General features: G+C 37.6%; 1 protein-coding gene across 1 annotated transcript; it reads right to left on the reverse strand.

Moving 5' to 3' along the window:
* On the reverse strand, positions 1–16554 carry LOC118810522 (interferon-induced protein 44-like). The gene is made up of 9 exons (XM_036574345.1): positions 16532–16554; positions 11511–11545; positions 10237–10503; positions 9237–9267; positions 7412–7613; positions 6020–6166; positions 1645–1816; positions 738–838; positions 1–622 (listed from the first exon to the last, which is right to left on the reverse strand). Exons 2-9 carry the CDS (start codon positions 11533–11535, stop codon positions 422–424), a joined length of 1146 nt encoding a protein of 381 aa, XP_036430238.1. The 5' UTR covers positions 11536–11545; positions 16532–16554; the 3' UTR covers positions 1–421.
* Positions 16555–22274: the final 5720 nt, after the last annotated feature.

Consider the following 22274-nt stretch of genomic DNA (forward strand, 5'->3'; position numbering starts at 1 on the left):
ACCTTCATGAATGGTCAGTTTGTTACCACAGAGCTGCTCTTGGCTGCATATTTTTGGGTTTTGGACCACTCTCAACTTAGCACTTACACCAACGCTGCACACAGTACCATGGCACTGCTGAGAATGGTCCACCACCCAAATAACATCTAGTCAACAGCGGTTTTGTGGTCAGAAAGTGACCAATAATGAATGGGGTAATGGAGCCTGACAATATGTCCATGCATATAGATGCTACAGCCTTAAATTGCACACCAGTTACTGGAAGTTGCTAGAGGGGAAGGGCAACATGCCTCAGAGGTACACCCCCTATGCTAAAATATAATCATTAAAATGAGATCAATATATTAGTAATTGTGTTAGAGATATGTGGGTGATTCCTGACTCACCATCTATATCCACGCTGAACTTCTTCATATAGCTTTTATATGAAGATGAAGCATTCTAGACATTTCTCTTTGCGTGAGAACTTTTTCACATAGTCATTAGCTGAATACACAGCCTGTGTGAAGGCCTCCAGCACCAGGCAGTTCAGCTTCTCATTCATCTTGATCTCCTCATGATAGTTCTTCAGAGGGAAGATGCAGTTCATAGGGACTCCCAGTCTAGTGCTGCACTCTTCCATCTGGAAACACACAGTAACAGTACTTAATCAGTTAAAACATTCTATGGAAGTCCATGTTTTTTTTTCTAGGAAAAGCAAAAAGAAATATCAGCACCGACAAGCAAAGTAAACTCACTTTCTCTTTGATCTTCTTGCTTTGGTAGATCTTGGTCAAATCCTTCTCTGTCACTGTGCACACCTTGTCCACTCTTGTCATGAAAACCAACTGAGGGATTCCTGCACAGACAGCAGAGATACATGGAGATCTAACAGGTCATGCATATGTGAGAAAGAACTTTCATATTTTTGTTATGAGTTTTACGCAAAAACTCATAAAACCATCATTCCACAATGTAGCCCATTGGGCTGTGGACTTGGGCAAAGCAACTTAAAAGCCACAAAAGACTTACAAAACCAATTCTGCCTGAGGGGCCAATTACTGGCCAGTAATCTGTGGTGATGTGAAAACTGATGTCATAACAGCAAACTAGAGCAGACATAGTAAAAATTAATGTGACATAAGCTGTCATGACACAACATGATTATGACATCAGCCATGACAATTTATGACAGCATATGACCTTCTCCAGTACATGTTTATGCCATGAATATGTCAATGTTATATAGCAGAATTCAAATTGTGTTACCATGACTTTTTATATATCTGCTAAATTTGACTGAAATACTGAAAGCTTCATCTATCATGATATATTAAGTGATTTTAAACTTGAAACGCTGAATAATAATATCAATGAATTATGTATAACTTTCTAAATACAATATGAACTATATTTTAGAAAAGCTCAGATTTTAGTCATTTTGTCAGTGGTGTTGTGGCCGGCGGTGTGAAAACTTTACTGATGTTCAACATATTCCCCCTGTGTTCCCCACTGCAATGATAGAATGACTCAGTTTTTAAATGTAAATAAGCAATTAAAAACCCTAAACAACAATTTTGGTGTACATTTCATTTTTTATATTTCACATCTTCTTCACTTGCTCTAACTACCTGAATCAAATAACAGATATAAAAGTTAACTCACCTAATTTACTGGCTTCTGCTCTGATGGTCTTCATTTTCTGGATGACTTTATCATCCATTAGGGTAACTTTGTCTGCTGCAATAACACTCACTAGACAATGAATCTTATCTTTCAGAGTGGGATCACTGATGTAATATTTACTGTCTTCACATATTGAGCATTCTTGTTTGAACTAAACACAAAAGAAAAAAAACAAGTTTTTACATAAGTAACATGACAAATATAGGATTTTGTGTGTGTGTGTGTGTGTGTGTGTGTGTGTGTGTGTGTGTGTGTGTGAAATACAAGGGGTCCTAAGGGGTCCAGGACTACCTAATTAACCTCTTTGTCCCTCTGAATTTCTCAAAATAAAACTTCTGGGGGGGTCCCTGAAACTAAACTTATTATGCTATTATTCTGTCCATTAGGGGAAAAATAGACACTCAATACAAATTCAGAGAAAGATTTTGGGTGTGTCTCAAAACCTAGTGAGCTCTCTTAGGAGCCACTGTCTACATGGCAGTTGTCTAAGCGTTCCAACCATCATCTGTCCTTATAAGACAGACAAATGAGATGCTCTAGTTAGACAGCAATGACATCACTGTTTGTTCCCGCCCACTACACGAGACTGGCGTTTACATACCTCAGCCTTCAGAATCACCTCAGAGTATTACCACCATGGATCCTGCTTTGGCGGTTTATATAGCGATTTTAATTGCATTTGCTCTAAATTAAATAAATTAGACAACAGTTGTGGTCAAAGTTAAGAATTTGAGCGCTATTTGCTGCTCTTGAACAGTTAAATGTAAACTTTCCTCTAAGCACTCTGAGGGGTCAACAGTAAACCCTTTCTCCACATCATACAAGGTTCATTAATCTCCTAGCTGCCAGTTTATTTTGGATATTTAAATAAGACATACACATCAATACGCACATCAAATTAAAGCCATACAACACACACAACAGCAGATAACTTGCATTAACAAACAGAACGATGATATACACAACTACACAATTTAATAAACAAACATACAGTTAAATACAGTCATTCATTAGCAATCATCATCATCATCATCATCATCATCATCATCATGATCATCATTAACTGCTTAATCCAGATAGGGTCACGGTAGCAGTTGGGAGAGCAGAGAATCCCAGATGACCCTGTCCCCCGCAACTTCCTCCGGCTCATTCCAGGGGAGATATAATCTCTGCAGCGGGTTCTAGGGCAAATCTGGTCTCTCATCCCAGTAGGCCGTGCCTGGTACACCCCCACCAGGAGGTGTCCAGGGGACATCCGGATCTGATGCCCGAACTACCTCAACTGACTCCTCTCAATGCGAAGGAGTAGCGGCTCTACTCCGAGCTCCTCCCGGATGACCGAGCTCCTCACCCTATCAAGTAGAGTGTAGCCCGCCACCCTGCATAGACTTACCCACAGCTCATGACCATAGGTGAGGGTTTGGATGTAGACTGACTGGTAAACAAAGAGCTTTGCCTTATGGCTCAGCTCCCTCTTCACCACTACAATCCGGTACAGTGACCTGCGGCCGATCTCACGATCCCTCTTCCCATCACTCGTGTACAAGAGCCCGAGATACTTAAACGCCTCCACCTGGGACAGGTCGTTTCCCCCTACCTGGAGTGGGCACGCTATCCTTTTCCAGGCTAGGACCATGGACTCAGACTTGGAGGTTCTGATCCACATACCAACCACTTCACATTATCTGCAAACAGCAGAGACGCCACCCTCCAGCCTCCACAAATAACATACACTCATATCACAAATAGGAATGGAGATAAGTGTTGGTGGAGTCTACTAACACTGAAAAAGCCTAACTTAATGCCGAGCATACGAACACAACTCTCACTCCGGGAGTACAGAGATTGAATGGCCCGGAGTAGTAGCCTCGGCACCCCATACTCCTGGAGGGCCTCCCTCACGATATCTCAGGGAACACGGTTGTAAGCCTTCTCCAAATCCACAAAACACATGTAGACTGGGTTGGCAAACTCCAAAGCCCCCTCAACAATCTGTGAGAGGGTAAAAAGCTGTTGTTCCACGGCCGGGAGGCTGAGCAGTGTGATACCCCGGTGGTTGGCACGCACCCTCCGGTCCCCTTTCTTAAAAATAGGGACCATCACCCCGGTCTGCCAGTCCAAGGGTACTGTTTCTGAGGTCCATGCAATATTGTAGAGGCATGTCAGCCATGACAGCCCCACAACATCCAGAGCCTTAGGCATGTCCATATTTATACAGCTATGTACATTATTACAGTAGTTATTTTGAAAATTAATTTACAATGGACTTTCATAAATATTCATATACATACACATGGACCAGCCACTTCATTAAACTCACTTCCTTATACCTTAGACTTATTGTCCATTTTATCAGCTCCACTTACTATATAGGTGCACTTTGTAGTTCTACAGTTACAGACTGTAGTCCATCTGTTTCTCTGCATACTTTGTTAGCCCCCTTTTACCCTGTTCTTCAATGGTCAGGACCCCTACAAGACCACCACAGAGCAGGTATTATTTAGGTTGTGGGTCATTCTCAGCACTGCAGTGACACTGATGTGGTGGTGATATGTTAGTGCATGTTGTGCTGGTAGAAGTGGATCAGATAGCAATGTTAACACATCACCTCCATGTGTTAAGAACCTGATGCACAATGTTACAGAAACTGGAAGCTCTACCCATCTGTGCAGCTGCAGGCTGTATGTGATCATCAGGCAAAGCTTTTGGACATTTTTATAGGCTTTCCTGGATCAGTGCATGAGGAAGGGTCCTTCACACAGAACTTTCTACCAGCAGGCAGCATGATCCTTGGTGATGGTTGTCAGTCCCACTCCTGGACAGTGGAGACTTCAGTTACTAAAACAAATGCAAACCTGTAATCTAAAATTCAAAATAGATAAATTCTTGATATTTCAATTACAGTACTAATCTAATATTAATCTTAAACTCTGCCTTGGAACTTACCTTGTATTTCTTTATGTTGCGCCACCTTTTCCTGTAGCCCCAATTCCAAAGGAATTTCCAGTGAAACCTACAGCTACAGCCTTTGTGGATAAAATTTGAAAAAGAGTTTTTCTCCCCAGTACACAGCTTCTCTATACATACAAGCCTATATGAATGCTTTGAGTGCTGATCTGGTCCCTGAAAAAGGGGAAACAACTCATGTATGTAAACACGGACAACTAAACAGCTAGCCATCGAACCATTAGCAGCTTACAGAAAAGCACCATTTGACCCTCGTTATTCTGCCAAATCATTCAAGACACACACAACTGGATCAACAATTAGATCGCGCTACCTCGTCATTAGTCAACGTTTGACAAAACCTAGTTAAGCTGGTTGGTCATTAGCCAGCAAGTTTGTTAACCAACTGGCTATTTAAAACAATAAGCCTAAGGCTTCAAAATGCATGCTAATGGATTGGTGTTCCAAAAACTGTAAAATGGTCACTGATGGACCTAAATTGCAAACTGTGGGCTATTTGTACACCTTTATGACAAGAAAACAGATAAAATACCACAGGAAATCAGAATAACTTACATTTGAAGATGACTTTGCTGCTTGCCGAACTGCTTTTGCCCCCCATCTTCAAACAAAAGTTCCGCCGTGTTGCATCGCAGGATTGCCTTAGCGGCTAAGGAAACATCCAATGCTCTATTGTTATTGGGCCAAAATGAGATTCCTTAGTAGACAGCATATTTGAGGTTTCTAAGAATTGGGACAGCCTTGTTGTCAGGAGCGTTCATATTATGCTGTAAAACGCTGTCAGTGTGGAGAGCTAACTAAGTTTTGAGACACACCCATTGTTTATCCTGCTTCACCCACAATCTGCGAGCTTCTGTCTTTGGTATTCTGAACTAACAAAACATTCTACACTGGTCTGCCTCAGGGTGGCGCTGTGGCAAATTGGTGCACCAACAGGTCCTTCATAGCCTAGCAATTGTAACTATGCCTGGGATAATAATGCATATTTGTCAATCTGAAAACTTGCCTACTTTCCCAAGAGTTTGGTAGAAAGAGTTCATTGTTGCTCATTTTTCAAACTGAAGACAGAAGAAGAGATGTAAGATTAATGTATGGAAGACGTAGATGTAAGATGTGTAAGATGTAGAATAATGTGTGGGAAAGTGATTAACAAACTAGAAAAGAGCATTTCCAGATGAAGAATTGTTGAAACAAACATTTTGTTGCAATGGAAGTGAGCATCAGCACTGCTATTTTGAGTTAGCAGTCAGCCAATGCTGGAGTCGCCAGCCAACACAGCACCCCTCAAACACTAGTGGATGTGCATTTGTATGTGTGTGTGTGTGTGTGTTTGTGTGTGTGTGTGTGGGTGCATGTGCATTTGGGTGTGTGTGTGTTTTGTTCTCACTTCATAGTCATTTGCTATGTGACCCATCAATGCCTTGATGATGTCATCAGAGCGCACCCCTTTTGATTGTCCATCTTCTTTGTCTTCTTCCAGGCCCATCACATCATAGAAGGCAAATGGTAAAGTTCCAATAGAGAACTTCTGGTACTGGAAATTCATGATAATAATAATAATAATAATAATAAGAAGAAGAAGAAGAAGAAGAAGAAGAAGAAGAAAAAGAAAAGAACATTTTAAAGTTAAATACCTAGAGCAATCACTTCCAACATCAAAAGATGGCATCTGGAAACATATTATTATTATTATTATTATTATTATTATTATTATTATTATTAACTTATACAGTTAATTGCTCAGAGAGCTCAATGTGAACACTATACTACTGGTGCTGGTAAGATATAGAAAGAAAAAAATAAAATAAAAATAAATAAATAAATAAAAATGCACTTGTGCAAACTTTATCAACACAGATTTGCTGACTGTCTGATTGGCAGCCTGTTTGATTTTGGCTCCATAATTACCTCACATGTATCAGAATATCTAATACCTTATACATTTATTCTAAAGAGATCACTGTATTGAGGATTATCCACACTTTCTACTCAAGAGGCCAATAAATTCACAAACATCAAATTCAATCATCACCAGACAAGCAAAACCAGTAAAAAAGCAGTGAAAAAAGCAACAGATTTACCAACCAAGCCCCTGTAGGGGGTAACTTTACTCACTTTTCTATCTGTTTCTCTACTTACTTTGTCAGCTTTTACTCTGTTCTTCAATAGTCAGGACCCTCACAGGACCACCACAAAGCAGGCATTATTTGGGTGGTGTTTTTAACACTGTGTCCACTCACTGTCCACTCTATTAGACACTCCTACCTTGTCAGTCCACATTGTAGATGGAAAGTCAGAGACGATAGCTCATCTGTCGCTGCACAGTTAGTGTTGGTCATCCTCATCAGTGGTCACAGGATGCTGCCCACAGGACGCTGTTGGCTGGATATTTTTGGTTGGTGGACTATTCTCAGTCCAGCAGTGACACTGAGGTGTTTAAAAACTCCAGCAGCACTGCTGTGTCTGATCCACTCAGACCATCACAACACACACTAACACACCAGCACCACGTCAGTGTTACTGCAGTGCTGAGAATGATCCACCACCCAAATAACACCTGCTCTGTGGTGGTCCTGTGGGGGTTCTGACCACTGAAGAACAGGGTAAAAGGGGGCTAACAAAGTATGCAGAGAAACAGATGGACTACAGTCTGTAATTGTAGAACTACAAAGTGCTCCTATATAGTAAGTGGAGCTGATAAAATGGACAATGAGTGTAGAAACAAGGAGATGGCCATAATGTTATGCCTGATTGGTGTATTTCTCCTGAGTGGACTCACCTTAGTTGTAAAACTCATGCCACTGTTTAAATCTGAAGCAGCCAGGCAGTTGATGAACTGATGTCCTTCAAAAATGCTTTTGATGGTGCTGATGGTGCTGGATTTTCCTGCTCCAACTGGTCCGTTCAGAAGAAAGCGAAGCTCTCTGAGTTTTGCATTACCAATTTTGAAGTTCTTTAGGGTTGTGATCGTTGGATCTTGTCTGGGAGGAAAAAGAAAATAATCAGTTTATAGTTCCAGAGATGGAAACAATTGATTGTGTTTCAAGTAACAAGTGAGTCCTCAGTCCCAGGTCAATACAGACAAGTCTCAAATCTTAAACCTGAAGTCCTAATCAAGTCAGAATGCATTGTTTGCCAGAGCTGGGCAGAATATTTTGGTAATGTTGTGATGGCTGAATACCTGGCATAGTGTCTAGGTGTATAATAGATGTGCTTGTGTACGTAGTGCAACTGGATGTGATTTTCGTTGGTTGCTTGGTGAAATAATAAACATGGCAGGCTAGCAGCTTAGCCTGCTAGTATTACAGTTTAGAGAGACTTTACTGCAGCATAGGCTCAAAAGCCAAACTTTTTTTTAAATCCAGTGACTATACTCTACTAGTGACTAGGTGGCATTTAGCATGGTAAGTCAAAGGTGAAACATCCCAAACCCAATTCCAAATGCAGTATTTGAAATGCTGGTAAAAACGTTACCAAACAAACATGTCATTCTAATGTAAAAAGATTCTACAAGTGAGGGGCTTTTGATGTGCGACCAAATTTTTCACATTACTGTATAAAAAAGATATTTTACAAGTTTGATATGCAGTAGCTACGCTAAAAGTGATTATGTAGACTCAATACACATCACTCCGGCTGAAGCTGAGAACATTAGTTCTAATATTACCTTAGCCTTTATTGTGGTTGTGTTAGCTAGCATTAATGGTTGAAATCAAAGTAGCTTTAGATCTACTAGTGTCAATGTACCCTACTATATCAGCTAGTGCAAACAGTAAAACTATAGCATATTTATCGTGCTGGCTTGAACAGTATTTTACAGACTTCAAATATTTGTTGGTATTTCCAAAGTTCTTAAATGTCCTATAAAAATCAAAATAATATTCAAAAATAATGATTTTTACGATGTCATGATTAATCATAATTGTAAGTATGTCTGTTATTACAGTTCAAAATTTACCCAGTAGGTGTATAATAAAAATATATTAATTGTCAGGCCTTTTTGGTTTTGTGTTTATGAGTTTTGATTTTTTATTCCTTTGTTGTTTTTATTAATTGCATTATTATATTTGTCTAGTTCACCTTTTTTATCATGGGAAGCAGCACTGAGAGCGACAAGCAGGCCATGTTGAGCTCAGTCATAGCTGGGTTGTGTTTAGTTATGCGGCCCTTGTTCCAAGTCATTGGCTAAAGTTAACATCACCCTGACACCCGAAACATCTGCATGAAAGCACTGGTGTTCCCCTCCTTCAGCACTGCCAGAACTCACCTTCCTTTCAACCCTTTTTCTCATTGCTCGCTAGCAGCTTAACATAGAGTAACAGCATATCATATGTGGAGAGCCCACAGTGTCCTAGTTAATCTGATAACAAGTATGTGAAGTATGTGAATGCATCAGGTATCTGTATGTGTGAACAATCAGAAGATTATTTTTATAATTTCTTGTTTTTGTTTTTGGTTTCTTTCAAGTGAAGTGAATGTGAACTGCAGACTGTGTAAATTAGCACTGTGCCCACTGAAATTGCATGTGCTGGTCTCTCCAGCATGTTGCTATTGCTTGTCTTTGATTCACATCATATCATTTTAAATAATGACTTTGGACTTACTCCCACTGGACAGTCCTCCATTCGTTGAGTTCTGAAAGAAATGCATGAGTTATTGTGAAGCAAGTAAAAAAAAACAAAAAAAAACTATGTACCCAAGAAAAACTTTAAGCAAAGAAACACATTCCCATGGTTAAATGTAAACAGGTAATGTTATGGGATTTTTTTTCTGTGGCTACATTTAGCAATATTTCAAAATCTATTCAGAAATATTTTGAATTCAGCATTAGTTTTAGGCAGTTAGCTTCTGTACTAAAGCCAAAAGTTTCATAATATTTTCTCATTAATATTAATGTTTTAATATTATTTTCCAAAAAAAAAAATATTTTCCAAAACCTTCATGATGAATCTCTGATGGTACAACCAATAATTAACAATGTTATTAAAAATCATTTTATGACTCATTGAGCTCAGCTCCATGTTGCCAAGAACTGGCAATAAAAGGTAAATTGTCATTAACAAATAATATTATTTGGGGTTATTCCCCATTACTATACAGATTCCTCTATTATGCAGTACTGATAATTCCATTTTATACACAAACACAATTTCAAGTTGTGACTTTAGATAAAATTCAAGTAAAACTAGAAAGTGCAAGATTTACACTGAACACATTTTGAAGCAACATAGGCTGCCTCCTAAATTATGTCTTTTTCAGGGATGTCCATGCCTATTTCAACGTGACAATACCAAACCACATTCTGCACACATTACAAAAGTATGGCTATTCAGCCATCAGAAAGTGCAGATGCTAGATTGGAATTTCTGCAAAATGTATGCAAAACAATGAAGGATTTGTATGATTGCATTGCTGAAGAATTGATTAACAGAAGACTAGCAAGAAAATTCAATTTCAAACCTTTTTGTACTGTTTTCAATTTAAAACAGGCAATATATATATAAATATATATATATATATAAATTTAAGCAGTCTTCTACTTTGAGCAGTCGGTTAGGGTGTGAATAAAGGCCTTAGTCTCTCAAGTGCAGAATTCATACATACCAACAATGACCATGGCAGAGCATGAGACGCTACCAGCCTTATACTCCAGGGTTAATGTGTAGTTCCCTTCATCTGCCTTTTCTGCATTTTTGATTATCAAGCTACATGTTGTTTCACTTTTTTCTGTTGTATGTTTGCCCTCCACACATTCCAAGCTATGTCCATTCTTCTTCCACTTTGCTGTTACTTCTCCTGGGTTTTTCGTACAGCAAAGAGTAACATCTTCTCCTTCTTTTACTTGTTTATCAGCCAAAACAGAGACAAATTCTGTTTGAAATTCCGAAACAGGAAGATGAGATTCTTAGAAAAAGATACTCTTCCAGCAGGAAATGTTTATCTACAGACAATGTATGGACAAAAGTATTGGGACACCTACACCTTACACTTACAGGAGCTTTTATGACGTCCCTTTCTAAATCCATAGGCATTAATATGAAGAGAGAAGTGTGATTCGTCACTCCACAGAATATGTTTCCACTATTCCAGAGTGCAGTGGTGGTGTGCTTTACACCATTCTATCTGATGCTTTGCACTGTGCATTTTGGTCTTAGGCTTGTGTGTAACTGCTCGGCCATGGAAACTCATTTCGTGAAGCTCCTGATGCACAGTTCTTTTGCTGTTGTGGCTTTCAGAGGCAATTCATAACTCTTTAGTGAGTGATTCAGCAGAGACTAGGCACTGTGTGCTTCAGCAGTCAGCAGCCCCACTCTGTGAGTTAGCGTGATATATCGCTTCGTGGCTGAGCTGTTGTTGCTCGTAGATGCTTCTGTTTCACAATAATAGTACTTACAGTTGACAGGTGCAGATCTAGCAGGACAGAAATTTTACAAACTGACTTGTGGCAAAGGTGGCATCCCATGACAGCGGCATGTTTAAAGCTACTGAGCTCATCAGTACGACCCATTTTACTGTCAGTATTTGTCTATGGAGACTCCAAGGCCATGTGCTTAATTTTATCCACTTGTTAGTGATGGGTGTGGCCAAAAAACCTGAACTCAATAATTAGGAGCGGTGTCTCAATACTTTTGTCCATATAGTGTATATCTATATTCAGCGTATCTGAACGTGCATTTGGAGTTATATTATATATGTAATTATATATTATTACATATTATTACATAAACCTCAATACACATTGTAAAAAGTGACACATTGTTGAGATAAGCACTTATAAATGTCTATACAGCTTTAAGTCAGTTGTCATGAAAGGTGTAGGTAGGTGTCATGTAGTCTAATGAATGCTGTCCTATTTGGATTAAATCATGTAAACTGACCAGATTTTGTTGAAGATCCTCCCATGTTTGAATCTCTGGAAGACAAAAATAATTGTATTATGAATAATATATTAAAACTCAGTGTTGCAAAAACACCCAGGAAGTACAGATGGTGACTATGAACAAGCTGAAGTTAAAAACCCTGCAAACAAAATGTACTGCTGGTGATTATCTATTGGAAGGCTAACGTCTGAAATGAGAAGGAGGGAAATACTGTTGGCAGTGTTTTTCAACTGTTTGAAGCCATCAATGCTAAGAGGAAAATATTGTCTTTTTTGTGTTAGAGATTTTCTGCAAATTTACACACAAAACTTCAACATTTAAAGAAATCAAAGAGAGAAATATCTCACATTAAGGATATTTATCTACTTACATAATAATATTTGTTAAGATCATTAAAAGCTTAATGTTTGGTCTTGCCCAGGAGTGTATATCACCCATGTGAAAAAGTAAACCTCAAACAAATCAAGCCTCACCTCTTACTCAAAGCCCTGATACCCTATTCTTATTTTAGATGTTTTTCAGAAGAACTGTTTCTTTGGAAAAGACCATTATGCTTAGAAGAGTTAAAAGTAAAAGACAAAGAGGATGGCCAACAACAAGTTGAATGTATACAATCAGAGGAATCATGAACCAGCCAATCAGAAGCATGAAGAGCCAAACAGAAGACAGTAGTTTTGGATAAACACTTTCTGTGTGGTTGGCAGGAGTTGGAAATGACTTGACACTTGGTACTTAATAAGCCTGTTTCCAAAAAAGTTGGGATGCTGTGCAAAACGTGAATAAAAACAAAATGCAATGATGTGTAAATCATTTAAACCCTACATTTAACACATGAAATATTAACACTGAGAAATCTTTTTTGATTGGAAACAGGTCAATGGCATGACTGGGTATAAAAATAACATCCTAGAGAGATGGAGTCTTTCAGAAGTAAAGATGGGGAGGGGTTCACCATTCTGTGAAAGACTGTGCGGGTAAATAGTGCAACAATTCAACAATAATGTTTCTTAATTTTGAAAAAGCAAAGAACTTGGGAATTTCATCATTTATGGTACAACATATCAGTAAAAGATATAGAGAAATCTCTGTATGCAAGGGATAAGTCTGAAAAACAGTATTGGGTGGCCAAGATTTTCGTGCCCTCAGGTGGCACTGCTTAAACAACAGCCATGATTCTGTAGTGGAAATCACTGCATCGGTTTAACAACATTCCCAAAAACCAATGACTGTGAACAAAGTTCATCGCTGCATCCACAAATGCAAGTTAAAACTCTACCATGCAAAGAAGAAGCCATAATGGTAAAACAAGAATGATAAAACATTTAATTTTCAAAACCACAGCAACTGGTCTCCTCAGTTCCCAAAAGTAAAGTGTTGCAAAAAGAAGAGGTGATGCAATACAGTGGTAAACATGCCCTTGTTCTAAATTTTTTTAAACATGTTGCTGACATCAAATTCAAAATTGGCATATATTCTGAAAAAACAATAAAAATGAAACATTTGATCTGTTGATTTTTCTACTATTTTCAAATAAATGCAGGTTTGATTGATTTGCAAATCATCACACTGTTTTTATTTACATAATAATAATAATAATAATAATAATAATAATTACTATAAGGATGGTAATAGAGAAATGGAATTACAATGGAAGGTATTGTTTTAACACACTGTTTGAAACAACATTCATCTTTAAGCCCTGTAAAAATTACTTCATAATTTTGCCTATGACTCAAATAAGTGCTAAAGGTTAACGTATGTAATAACGTTACATTTATATAACTTCGCTAGATTTTGTTCACAAAACAATCTGTTAATTTACTCAACTGTTTTTTTCATGTATTGTGGGTTTAAAGAATTTAGTTTGGACAACTGTAAACATAAGTGGTAAAGCTTATTTTTTCAGTTTTGATAACCATGCAGTAAGTTCTTTGATGGCATGATATGGCTCATTTTCTCAATTTACTAAGTTGTGTTTGATTGAGGTAAGTTCATGAAATATTTGCCTGAAAATTTTAAATACAAACTGTGGATTGGAACACAAACGTACAGCAGTCCAAAAATTCAGTTTCAGAGACAGAAAACTTAAAACTTGCCAGGTTGGAAAAATAAAAAATAAATAAAGACATGTTGCTCTTAAACACTTCAGGTTTCCTTTAACATACATTTCTCAATGCCTCGAAAAAAGCAAAAAAGTGAAGAGCATGGTTACCATTAGATGTGGGAGAGCATAGTTACCACTAGATACAGGAGAGTATAGTTACTGTTGGTTGCAGGAAAGCATGGTTACCATTAGATGTGGGAGAGCATGATTACCATAGGATGCAGAAGAGCATGGTTACTGTCGTATGTGGGACAGTATGGTTACCATCAGATGTAGAAGAGCATTGTTACTGTCAGATGTGGGAGAGCATGGTTACTGTCAGATGTGGGAGAGCATGGTTACTGCCAGATGTGGGAGAGCATGGTTACTGCCAGATGTGGGAGAGCATGGTTACCATTAGATGCAGTAGAGCATAGTTACCATTAGATGCAGGAGAGCATGGTTACTGTCAGATGTGGGAGAGCATGGTTACCATTAGATGCAGTAGAGCATAGTTACCATTAGATGCAGGAGAGCATGGTTACTGTCAGATGTGGGAGAGCATGGTTACTGTCAGATGTGGGAGAGCATGGTTGCTGTCAGATGCAGGAGAGCAAGGTTACCATTAGATGTGGGAGAGCATAGTTACCATTAGTTGCGGGACAGAATGGCTACTGTGGGATGTCGGAGAGAACGGTTACTGTTGGATGCGAGATAGCATGGTTTCCATCAGATTTAGTAGAGCATGGGTACTGCATGTGAACTGCAGAGGGTCCAGTGAAGGAAGTAGCTGGGTCTTGATGTGCCTCATTACAAGCCTCTTGAAGCACTTCATGGTGATGGGTGTGAGTGCAATGGGATGATGGTCATTGGGGCAAAACACTGGAGATTTCTTATGCAGAGGACTGCCGGGTGCGAGCAGGCCCCCACAAGCTTTGTTCTCTTAGCAAACTGAGCTCACGAAGGTTCTGCAACAGGTCATCTTTAAGGGTGGTTTTTGTCTGTTTCCTTATCTGTAGCAGGGTCTGGTGGTGGAAAACAAAAGTTGGAGTGGATTCCATGTACTTGGATTGGAAAGAACATGAAACATAAATAAATAAAACAGAAATAGCACCATCAGGTGGACCCAGAGAGGCCACTGCATGTGTTACTGCACCACCTTCTTGGTCTGTGCACCATCAGATGTGGTAGAGCATGGTTACTGTAGGATGTGGCAGAGCATGGTTACTGTCGGATGCGGGAGAGGATGGTTACCATTACATACAAGAGAGCATGGTTACTATCAGATGTAGTAGAGCATGATTACTGTCAAATGCGGTAAAGCATGGTCACTGTCAGATGTGTGAGAGCATGGTCACTGTCAGATGTGTGAGAGCATGGTCACTGTCAGATGCGTGAGAGCATGGTTACCATTAGATGCAGGAGAGCATGGTTACTGTCGGACGCGTGAGAGCATGGTTATCATCAGATGTCAGAGAGCATGGTTATTGTCGAATGCAGGAGAGCTTTGGTTATGCTTGAACAGAAGAGATCAGTAACTGTATGATGGGAGTAGATGATTACTGTAGGATGGGAGTGGACGAGCATTAAGTTACATGCACAGATCATGTTAAACCAATTTCAGTGTTTAAGAATTTAATTCTTCAGCTCATGATTGCCATCTGGTATTTAACACTTAGTACAAAAAGCACAAAAAGTTAGAGCTAGATAAAGCTAACATTTAAGTTATTTACTTCAGCACCATAGATAATCTTCAAACTAGTGCAAGGGGTGGCCTTTAAAAGATTCTACGGTGTTCAGCAGTTGATTACCGGGCAGCCTGGTTTTATAAAATCTCTGTCTTTCATCTTCAGTTCCAAAGACCCAGTGCTGACAGCAGAGGCTTGGCACATGGATCTTATTCAAAAAGTTGATTGGAAACCCTTTTTTCATTGATCAAACAAGTGATTTTAAGTTTTAATGTTCATATTCAAGTTTTGTATTTTGTTGCAATGGCCGGTCAGTTAACACAGCAACACCAGTTCAACTGGCTAAAATGCAGAATCACTTTTTACAGTGATTTATTATTTTTTTACATAATATACTGTTATATAATTTATCAGGTCCATAACACTATGCCTTGAAGTAATACAAATAATAAAAATAATGTACATGAGTAAAATAATGTTAATAGACAGAGAAAACAGACAGAGTTTTTTTACTATTATTCAAAGAAAAGTCAGGTAATTAACTGTAGTAAAACTGATGCTGGAAGGTCTAAGCCTGAAAACAAGCAGCGTAGCAGGCAGTTTAGCCCTATGGCACTCCCCTCTGTAAAAATGTCAGTGCGATTAGGTTGTAGTTCCCCTAGGTAGTTGGCACTAAAATATTAAAATGTTTGTGGAGATGGGAAAATCTGTGGAGATTGAAACTGTGAATTCTTACCATCACAACATGTCAAATTAGCACAACCATTTGCCACCAAGCTTGCAGAATGAATCTTTGGAGTGATGCCATAGAAGAATTACTTTTGGTCCCCTAAAGAACATTTTTTAAAAGAATCATTTTATTTTATTTTATCTATTTTTTCATTTTATATATAATTTATTTTATGTTTTTTTCCACTATGTGAAACTCAGTATATAAGTAGAAATTGTGCACTTGAATTTGCAGAAAAAAGTCAATGATTAAATTGTAAAGTTAAATTGCTAAATTGTTAAATAGTTTCATGCAAGTACATGCAAGCAAGCCATCAAACATAATACAGTGAACATTTACATTTCTTACACAAATATAGCAATAAATAAATGACTGCAAAGAATAAATAGAGAAAAAAAGAAAACTGACAATAAGTGCAGAAAACTACAGTGTGAGGTTTGGAAGGTGTCATAATAATTCACATTTAGGCTCTTTAATCTTAATAATTCCAATAGCAGATTACAGTATTTTAACTTACCTTTGTAAGAAGTGATGCTGAGGTCTGTGTCTCCTCCTCTGTCTGATGCTCTGTGTCTGTAGCTTCTCTTGTCTACATAAACTGCTCATTTTACTTTCACTTTTGAAGAAAGCTGGACAGGGTGGGGTGCTTATCAGATCATATCTTGTAAAGAGGCAGCTTCTGGGAAATTGAAACTATTAGGCCTATGTTTTTTTAGTTTTTGTTTCACCTAATTCCTAGACTTACAATGTGCAACTTTAAATCTTCATCTGAACAATGCTTTGAGGCTCATTATAAAGAAATCACTGCCACTATGTAGAAATGCATGGACATCATCCACTCTGTTAAAAATAAAAGTCAGCTCAACTTAAAATTATAACATAAACGTAATTTGAGGACAATAGAGTTTACCCAACTCAAACAGCTTAGTTAAGTCAAAAATTCTCTTAATGTTTTTCATTGTTAATTAGGTAAATAATATAGATATTGTTTTTTTTAACTCAATTTCCCCACTAGCTGGGATTCTTTCCATCACACAATCCAAACAGACATTTTCTTCTTTTGGGTACTCGCTTACAGATGTCTTTGGCATTACTGGGTTTAAACACACATCTGTTGGGGTGATAACTGAATGTGTTGGAACACTTGAGGATGCTCACATTTCACGCCCATAATAGATGAACACATTATGGACAATATTTGTTGTTTAAAAAGTAGCATAGCCGCATGTGGTGTAGTTGTCTAATAATTTACCCGAATATCAGGAGATTGTGAGTTAATTGATGCCACAGCTGTCCATAAGAGAAGCCAAAGAGAGTCTAGTTAAAAGCTAGTTCAACAAAGGGGAAGAAATACAATTGTAGGTTTTTATTTATTTTTTTTATTTATTTTAATTTTTTTATTATTATTCATAAAAACCAAAGAAAAAGAGGAAAAAAAGAAAGTTTTGGGGGGGGGGTGTTATTATGCCAAAAAAACAAAAATAGTTTTGCTGAAATGTTGTGCTCTAAATGTTATAAAATACTAATTAACTACTTATTTCTACTTTATATCTTTCCCATTATGACTTTAAATGATCAGGCACAGCATGATGACATTGTTACAGGCTATAATTACAGGGAAACTAAGTGGTGTTAAAACTAGATTTCCAAAGAAAATAAAAGTGAGCCAAGTACAGAACCTTGTGGTACAACAAAGTGAATATCTTGTTTATTCAAAATGTGCCTTTGTGCAGTTGCATTTTGTGTTCGTAAAAGGTCTACACCTACTATTCAGTTTACTATGACTAGATCTAAGCATGCAAACTGAGCATAACACCACCTACCAACTGCCCAAAGTTTAAAAGGCACAGTGAAACAGTGGACTTGTCTACAAGCTCGAGACAAAAGAGAAACTGAAACTTCAGCTATGACGTTTTCTCCCGCCAAAACATTCTACAGGGGTGTAATACTACTCCAGTCCATAATACAGTCTGGGAAGCAATAATGGATTTCAAGTACATTTTGTGGTCACATCAAGGCGGATTTGGCATCTTTTCATGTACCACATCTCGGTCTGAGAGCTGAAAAAGCATCTGTTTCAGCACTGTTCCTCCATCTAGCCATTGTGTCTGCTGCTGTTGTTAAAGCAAGCCCTTCAGTAACAAAACTTTTGAGTTATTAGTGTCAAGTTGTGCGTAGTTTCAAGAGGGAACTAGACACAAGAAAATTCAACGCAAAGGAACATGTAGTCAGTTGTGCTTCCAATATGCACAAATATTATTTTGTGTGATTCTCCCAGGACTGTATAATGTGACAGTATTTTTTCACTTGCTAGTACAAATGAATCTTGAGCGAAAACAAGAGAAAGTTTTGAATAATATTTCCCATCTGATAAGTCATCTCCTCAAGATAGTTAGTTTATGGTTTTCAGTAGTTGTAGTCCATCAGGTAATTTAAATGAATCACAATGTCTGTATACAAAGGACCTTGTGGACTAAAATATGTGCAAAGGCTATTGCCTTGTTGCCATAATGCCTTGGAAAGCCAGCCAATGAGTTTTTACCTGTGTTTGCCTGCTGAAAAAAATAGTCAGCCCAAAGGGACTGAGGCACCCTCTGTTGTGCCTACTGCCTTTGCTTATACATTAGCCTTTATCCTTTTCTGAGCTAAACTAGTCAAGTTGAAACCCACATATTAAATAAAGTCTAAATTTGAACATTTAGTTACTAAATTATTTTTTGTCCCTTTTTGAAATCTGTGACAGCAACCATAAGCAAAATCTTGCTGCTGTGGGTTCATGCTTGAATGTCTCTCTGTTAATCATGAAATGTTAATAGTGCCCCCTTGTTGGAATTCTGAATTATTATGGAGAAAATTAATTCTGTACATTTCACAAAAAGGACATGTTGTTGAATGTGTTGAACAGTACCATGAAGTTGTGTTAGGGGCAGTAATGGTAAAAAAGATATGGTGGAGTTTCATGTGCCTAGATCTCCTGGCTCCCAGGTGGTAGTATCATGTATTGGGAGACATGTATGTATTTGTTTATAACCCCCTGTGGATGCGTATCTTGCATTTAACTTATGTTCAACTAATTATCTATTCAACTTACCTAGATTTTCTCTCACCCTATACCCGGCCCTAAGCCAAACATTATCTTGAATCTCAACCCAAAGCCTAGATCACATGTGGCTCTTTTACTGCCTTGTTGCGGGTCCACAGCAGAATTTGTGTGTAAAAATGAAATAGTTCTTCTTTGCAGTAAAATAAAGCTTTGCTGATCATGCTAACAAACACGTTACTTCATTTAAATGTACTTAAAATGTTTTAGGCTCCCGACAGGTTTGATTTTTATTGAAAGGAAAAAATAGTTCTTCTTAACATTTGGTTTGCTGACCTAGACTTTACCCTCACCCTGGTCCTAATGCTATCCCTAATCCTAATACTGTTAAGAATTAACTGACTTTCGTCAAACATATATCTGGTTAATAATGTAGATATAATATATAGATCTACTGGGTGGTTATACAAATAGAGTGGGAACAAAAAAATATAAATACAACCCCATTTCCAAAAAAGTTGGGACGCTGTGAAAAATGTAAATAAAAACAAAATGTAATGATATGCAAATCATTTAAACCTTATATCTCATTGAAAATGCTTCAAAGACAACATATCAAATGTCAAAACAGTGAAATTTCTATTCATTTATTTATTTTTTTAAATTTTGAATTTGACTCCAACAACACTTTCCAAAAAAGTTGGGACTGGGGAAACAAAAGGCTGATACAGTTGCGAAATGCTTAAAAAACACTTGGTGGTTAATTGGCAACAGGTCAGTAACATGATTGGGTATAAAAGAGCATCCCAGAGAGGCTGAGTCTTTCAGAAGTAAAGATGTGGAGGGGTTCACCACTCTGTGAAAGACTGCACGATCAAATAGTGCAACAATTCAAGAATAACATTTCTCAATATGAAATAGCAAAGAACTTTAATCCACAGTACAAAATAACATTAAAAGATTCAGAGAATCTGGAGAAATCGCTGTATGCAAGGGACAAGGTCAAAAATCAGTATTTGCTGGCCATGATTTTTGGGCCCTCAGGTGGCACTGCATTAAAAACAGACATGATTCTGTAGTGGAAATCACTGCATGGGCTCAGGAACACTTCTGAAAACCACTGTCTGTGAAAACACAGTCGCTGCATCCACAAATGCTAATTAAAACTCTAAAATGCAAATAATAAACCATATATAAACAGGATCCAGGAATCCTGCCACCTTCTCTGGGCCTGAGCTCATCTAAAATGGACTAAGGGAAGGAGAAAAGTGTTCTGTGGTCCAACGAATTAACATTTGAATTTCTTTTTGGAAATCATGGACACTGAATCCTCCAGGCTAAAGACCATCAGAACACAGTTCAAAAGCCAGCATTCGTGATAGTATGGGAGTGCATAAGTGCACAAGGCATGGGTGACTGGCACATCTGTGAAGGCTCCATTAATGCTGAATGATATATACATGTTTTGGCAACATATTCTCCCATCCAGACAACATCTTTTTCAGGGAAGGCCTTGTTTATTTCAGCAAGACAATGTCAAACCACATGTCTGTTGTAAAACTGCATGTTTTATAGCAGCATTGCTCTATATTAAAAGAGTTCGGGTGCTAAACTGGCATGTCTGCAGTCCCGACCTGTCACCATTAAAAACGTTTGGCACAATATCAAATGAAAAATGTGACAAAGGAGACCCCGAACTGTTGAGCAGCTAAAATCCTATATTAAACAAAAATGGGAAAACATTTCACTTTTAAAACTACAGCAGTTAGTCACCTCAGTTCCAAAACGCTTACATAGTGTTGTTAAAAGAGGAGGTGATGAAACACAGTGGTGTTAATACCCCCGTCCCAACTTTTTTGGAACATGTTGTTAGCATCAAATTCAAAATGGGCATATATTTTCCAAAAAATTTGCACATCATTGAATTTTGTTTTTATTTGCATTTTCTACAGCGTCCCAACTTTTTTGGAAATGAGGTTGTATATATGTAATACATGTTCAGCATGGTTGTTTCGGTTTCTGTTGTTTGGTGTTGTAACATCCTGTCTGGATTTAAAGCTACGGGGTTTTGCTGGAGATGATCCCATGTTTCAATCAAAAGGAACTGAAGACAAAACCTGTCATTTATCCATGCAGCAGCGTTAAAAATAAGGAAGATAAAAGCAGGTAGATTCTAGGTAGATTCTTGGTCTTTCTTTAGTAGGTCCTTAACAATAATCTTAACAACATACAGCACATTAACATAACAATGGAATAGTTGGCAAACAAAATATATCCTGAATTCAAAAGTAGTTTGAGGTCTTTAATTAATGACTATACAAAACATTACACAGCACAAGTGTTTGTGGCTATGGTGGAAGGGATTGTGAAGAACAGTGTTTTCGAAGAATTCATTTCTTCAGAATTGAAGCTGAAGCTTTTTCTTGTTTCTGCTTACCTAACGCTAGAGTTGCAGGTGTTGAAGTGTAACTGGTTTAGCTTCAGTAGGCTAACACATTAGACTAACACACTGCAGATCATTTAATGTGGTGGCAATGCCACAGCTGTACGGTCAAACATGATATCAAAATTATTGTGTATAGTGCTTATAGTGTAAGTGTTTACTTTGTTCAGGTTGACACATTACTAAATCAAACTACTTTTAACATTGAGCTTATTATTAAATAAATATGGGCACCTAAACGTACAACTATTTTGTCATTGTGGGCTCGTTTCCCAGAGTTTTATTAAGAGAAAATGTAAACTAAACATCATTTTCACTTTCTAAATAACACTGTACAATGAGATTAGTGTTTTACTATCATATGTTTACTATCAAAAAACAATGTCTCATCAAAGGCATCTCTCTGCCTATATATATATATATATATATATATATATATATATATATATATATATATATATATATATATATACATATGTGTGTGTGTGTGTCTGTATATATATATATATATATATATATATATATATATATATATATATATATATATATATATGTATGTATGTATGTGTGTGTATGTGTACTCTAATTCTGCTTTCACCTTCTGTTGTATGCAGTGTGTATAGGCAGGACTTGAGGGTACATAAAAATTAGGGATGCATCAAAATTTCAGCCACTGACATTTCTGACTGAAATGGACCAAAAGAGAAAAAAAAGCTGAAAAATGCAAAAGGTTAAACTGATCTCCATTGAACTGTCAAAACGTAACAATTAACAAAC

Source organism: Colossoma macropomum, unplaced genomic scaffold (genome assembly GCF_904425465.1).
Source record: "Colossoma macropomum unplaced genomic scaffold, Colossoma_macropomum, whole genome shotgun sequence".
NCBI lineage: Eukaryota > Metazoa > Chordata > Actinopteri > Characiformes > Serrasalmidae > Colossoma > Colossoma macropomum.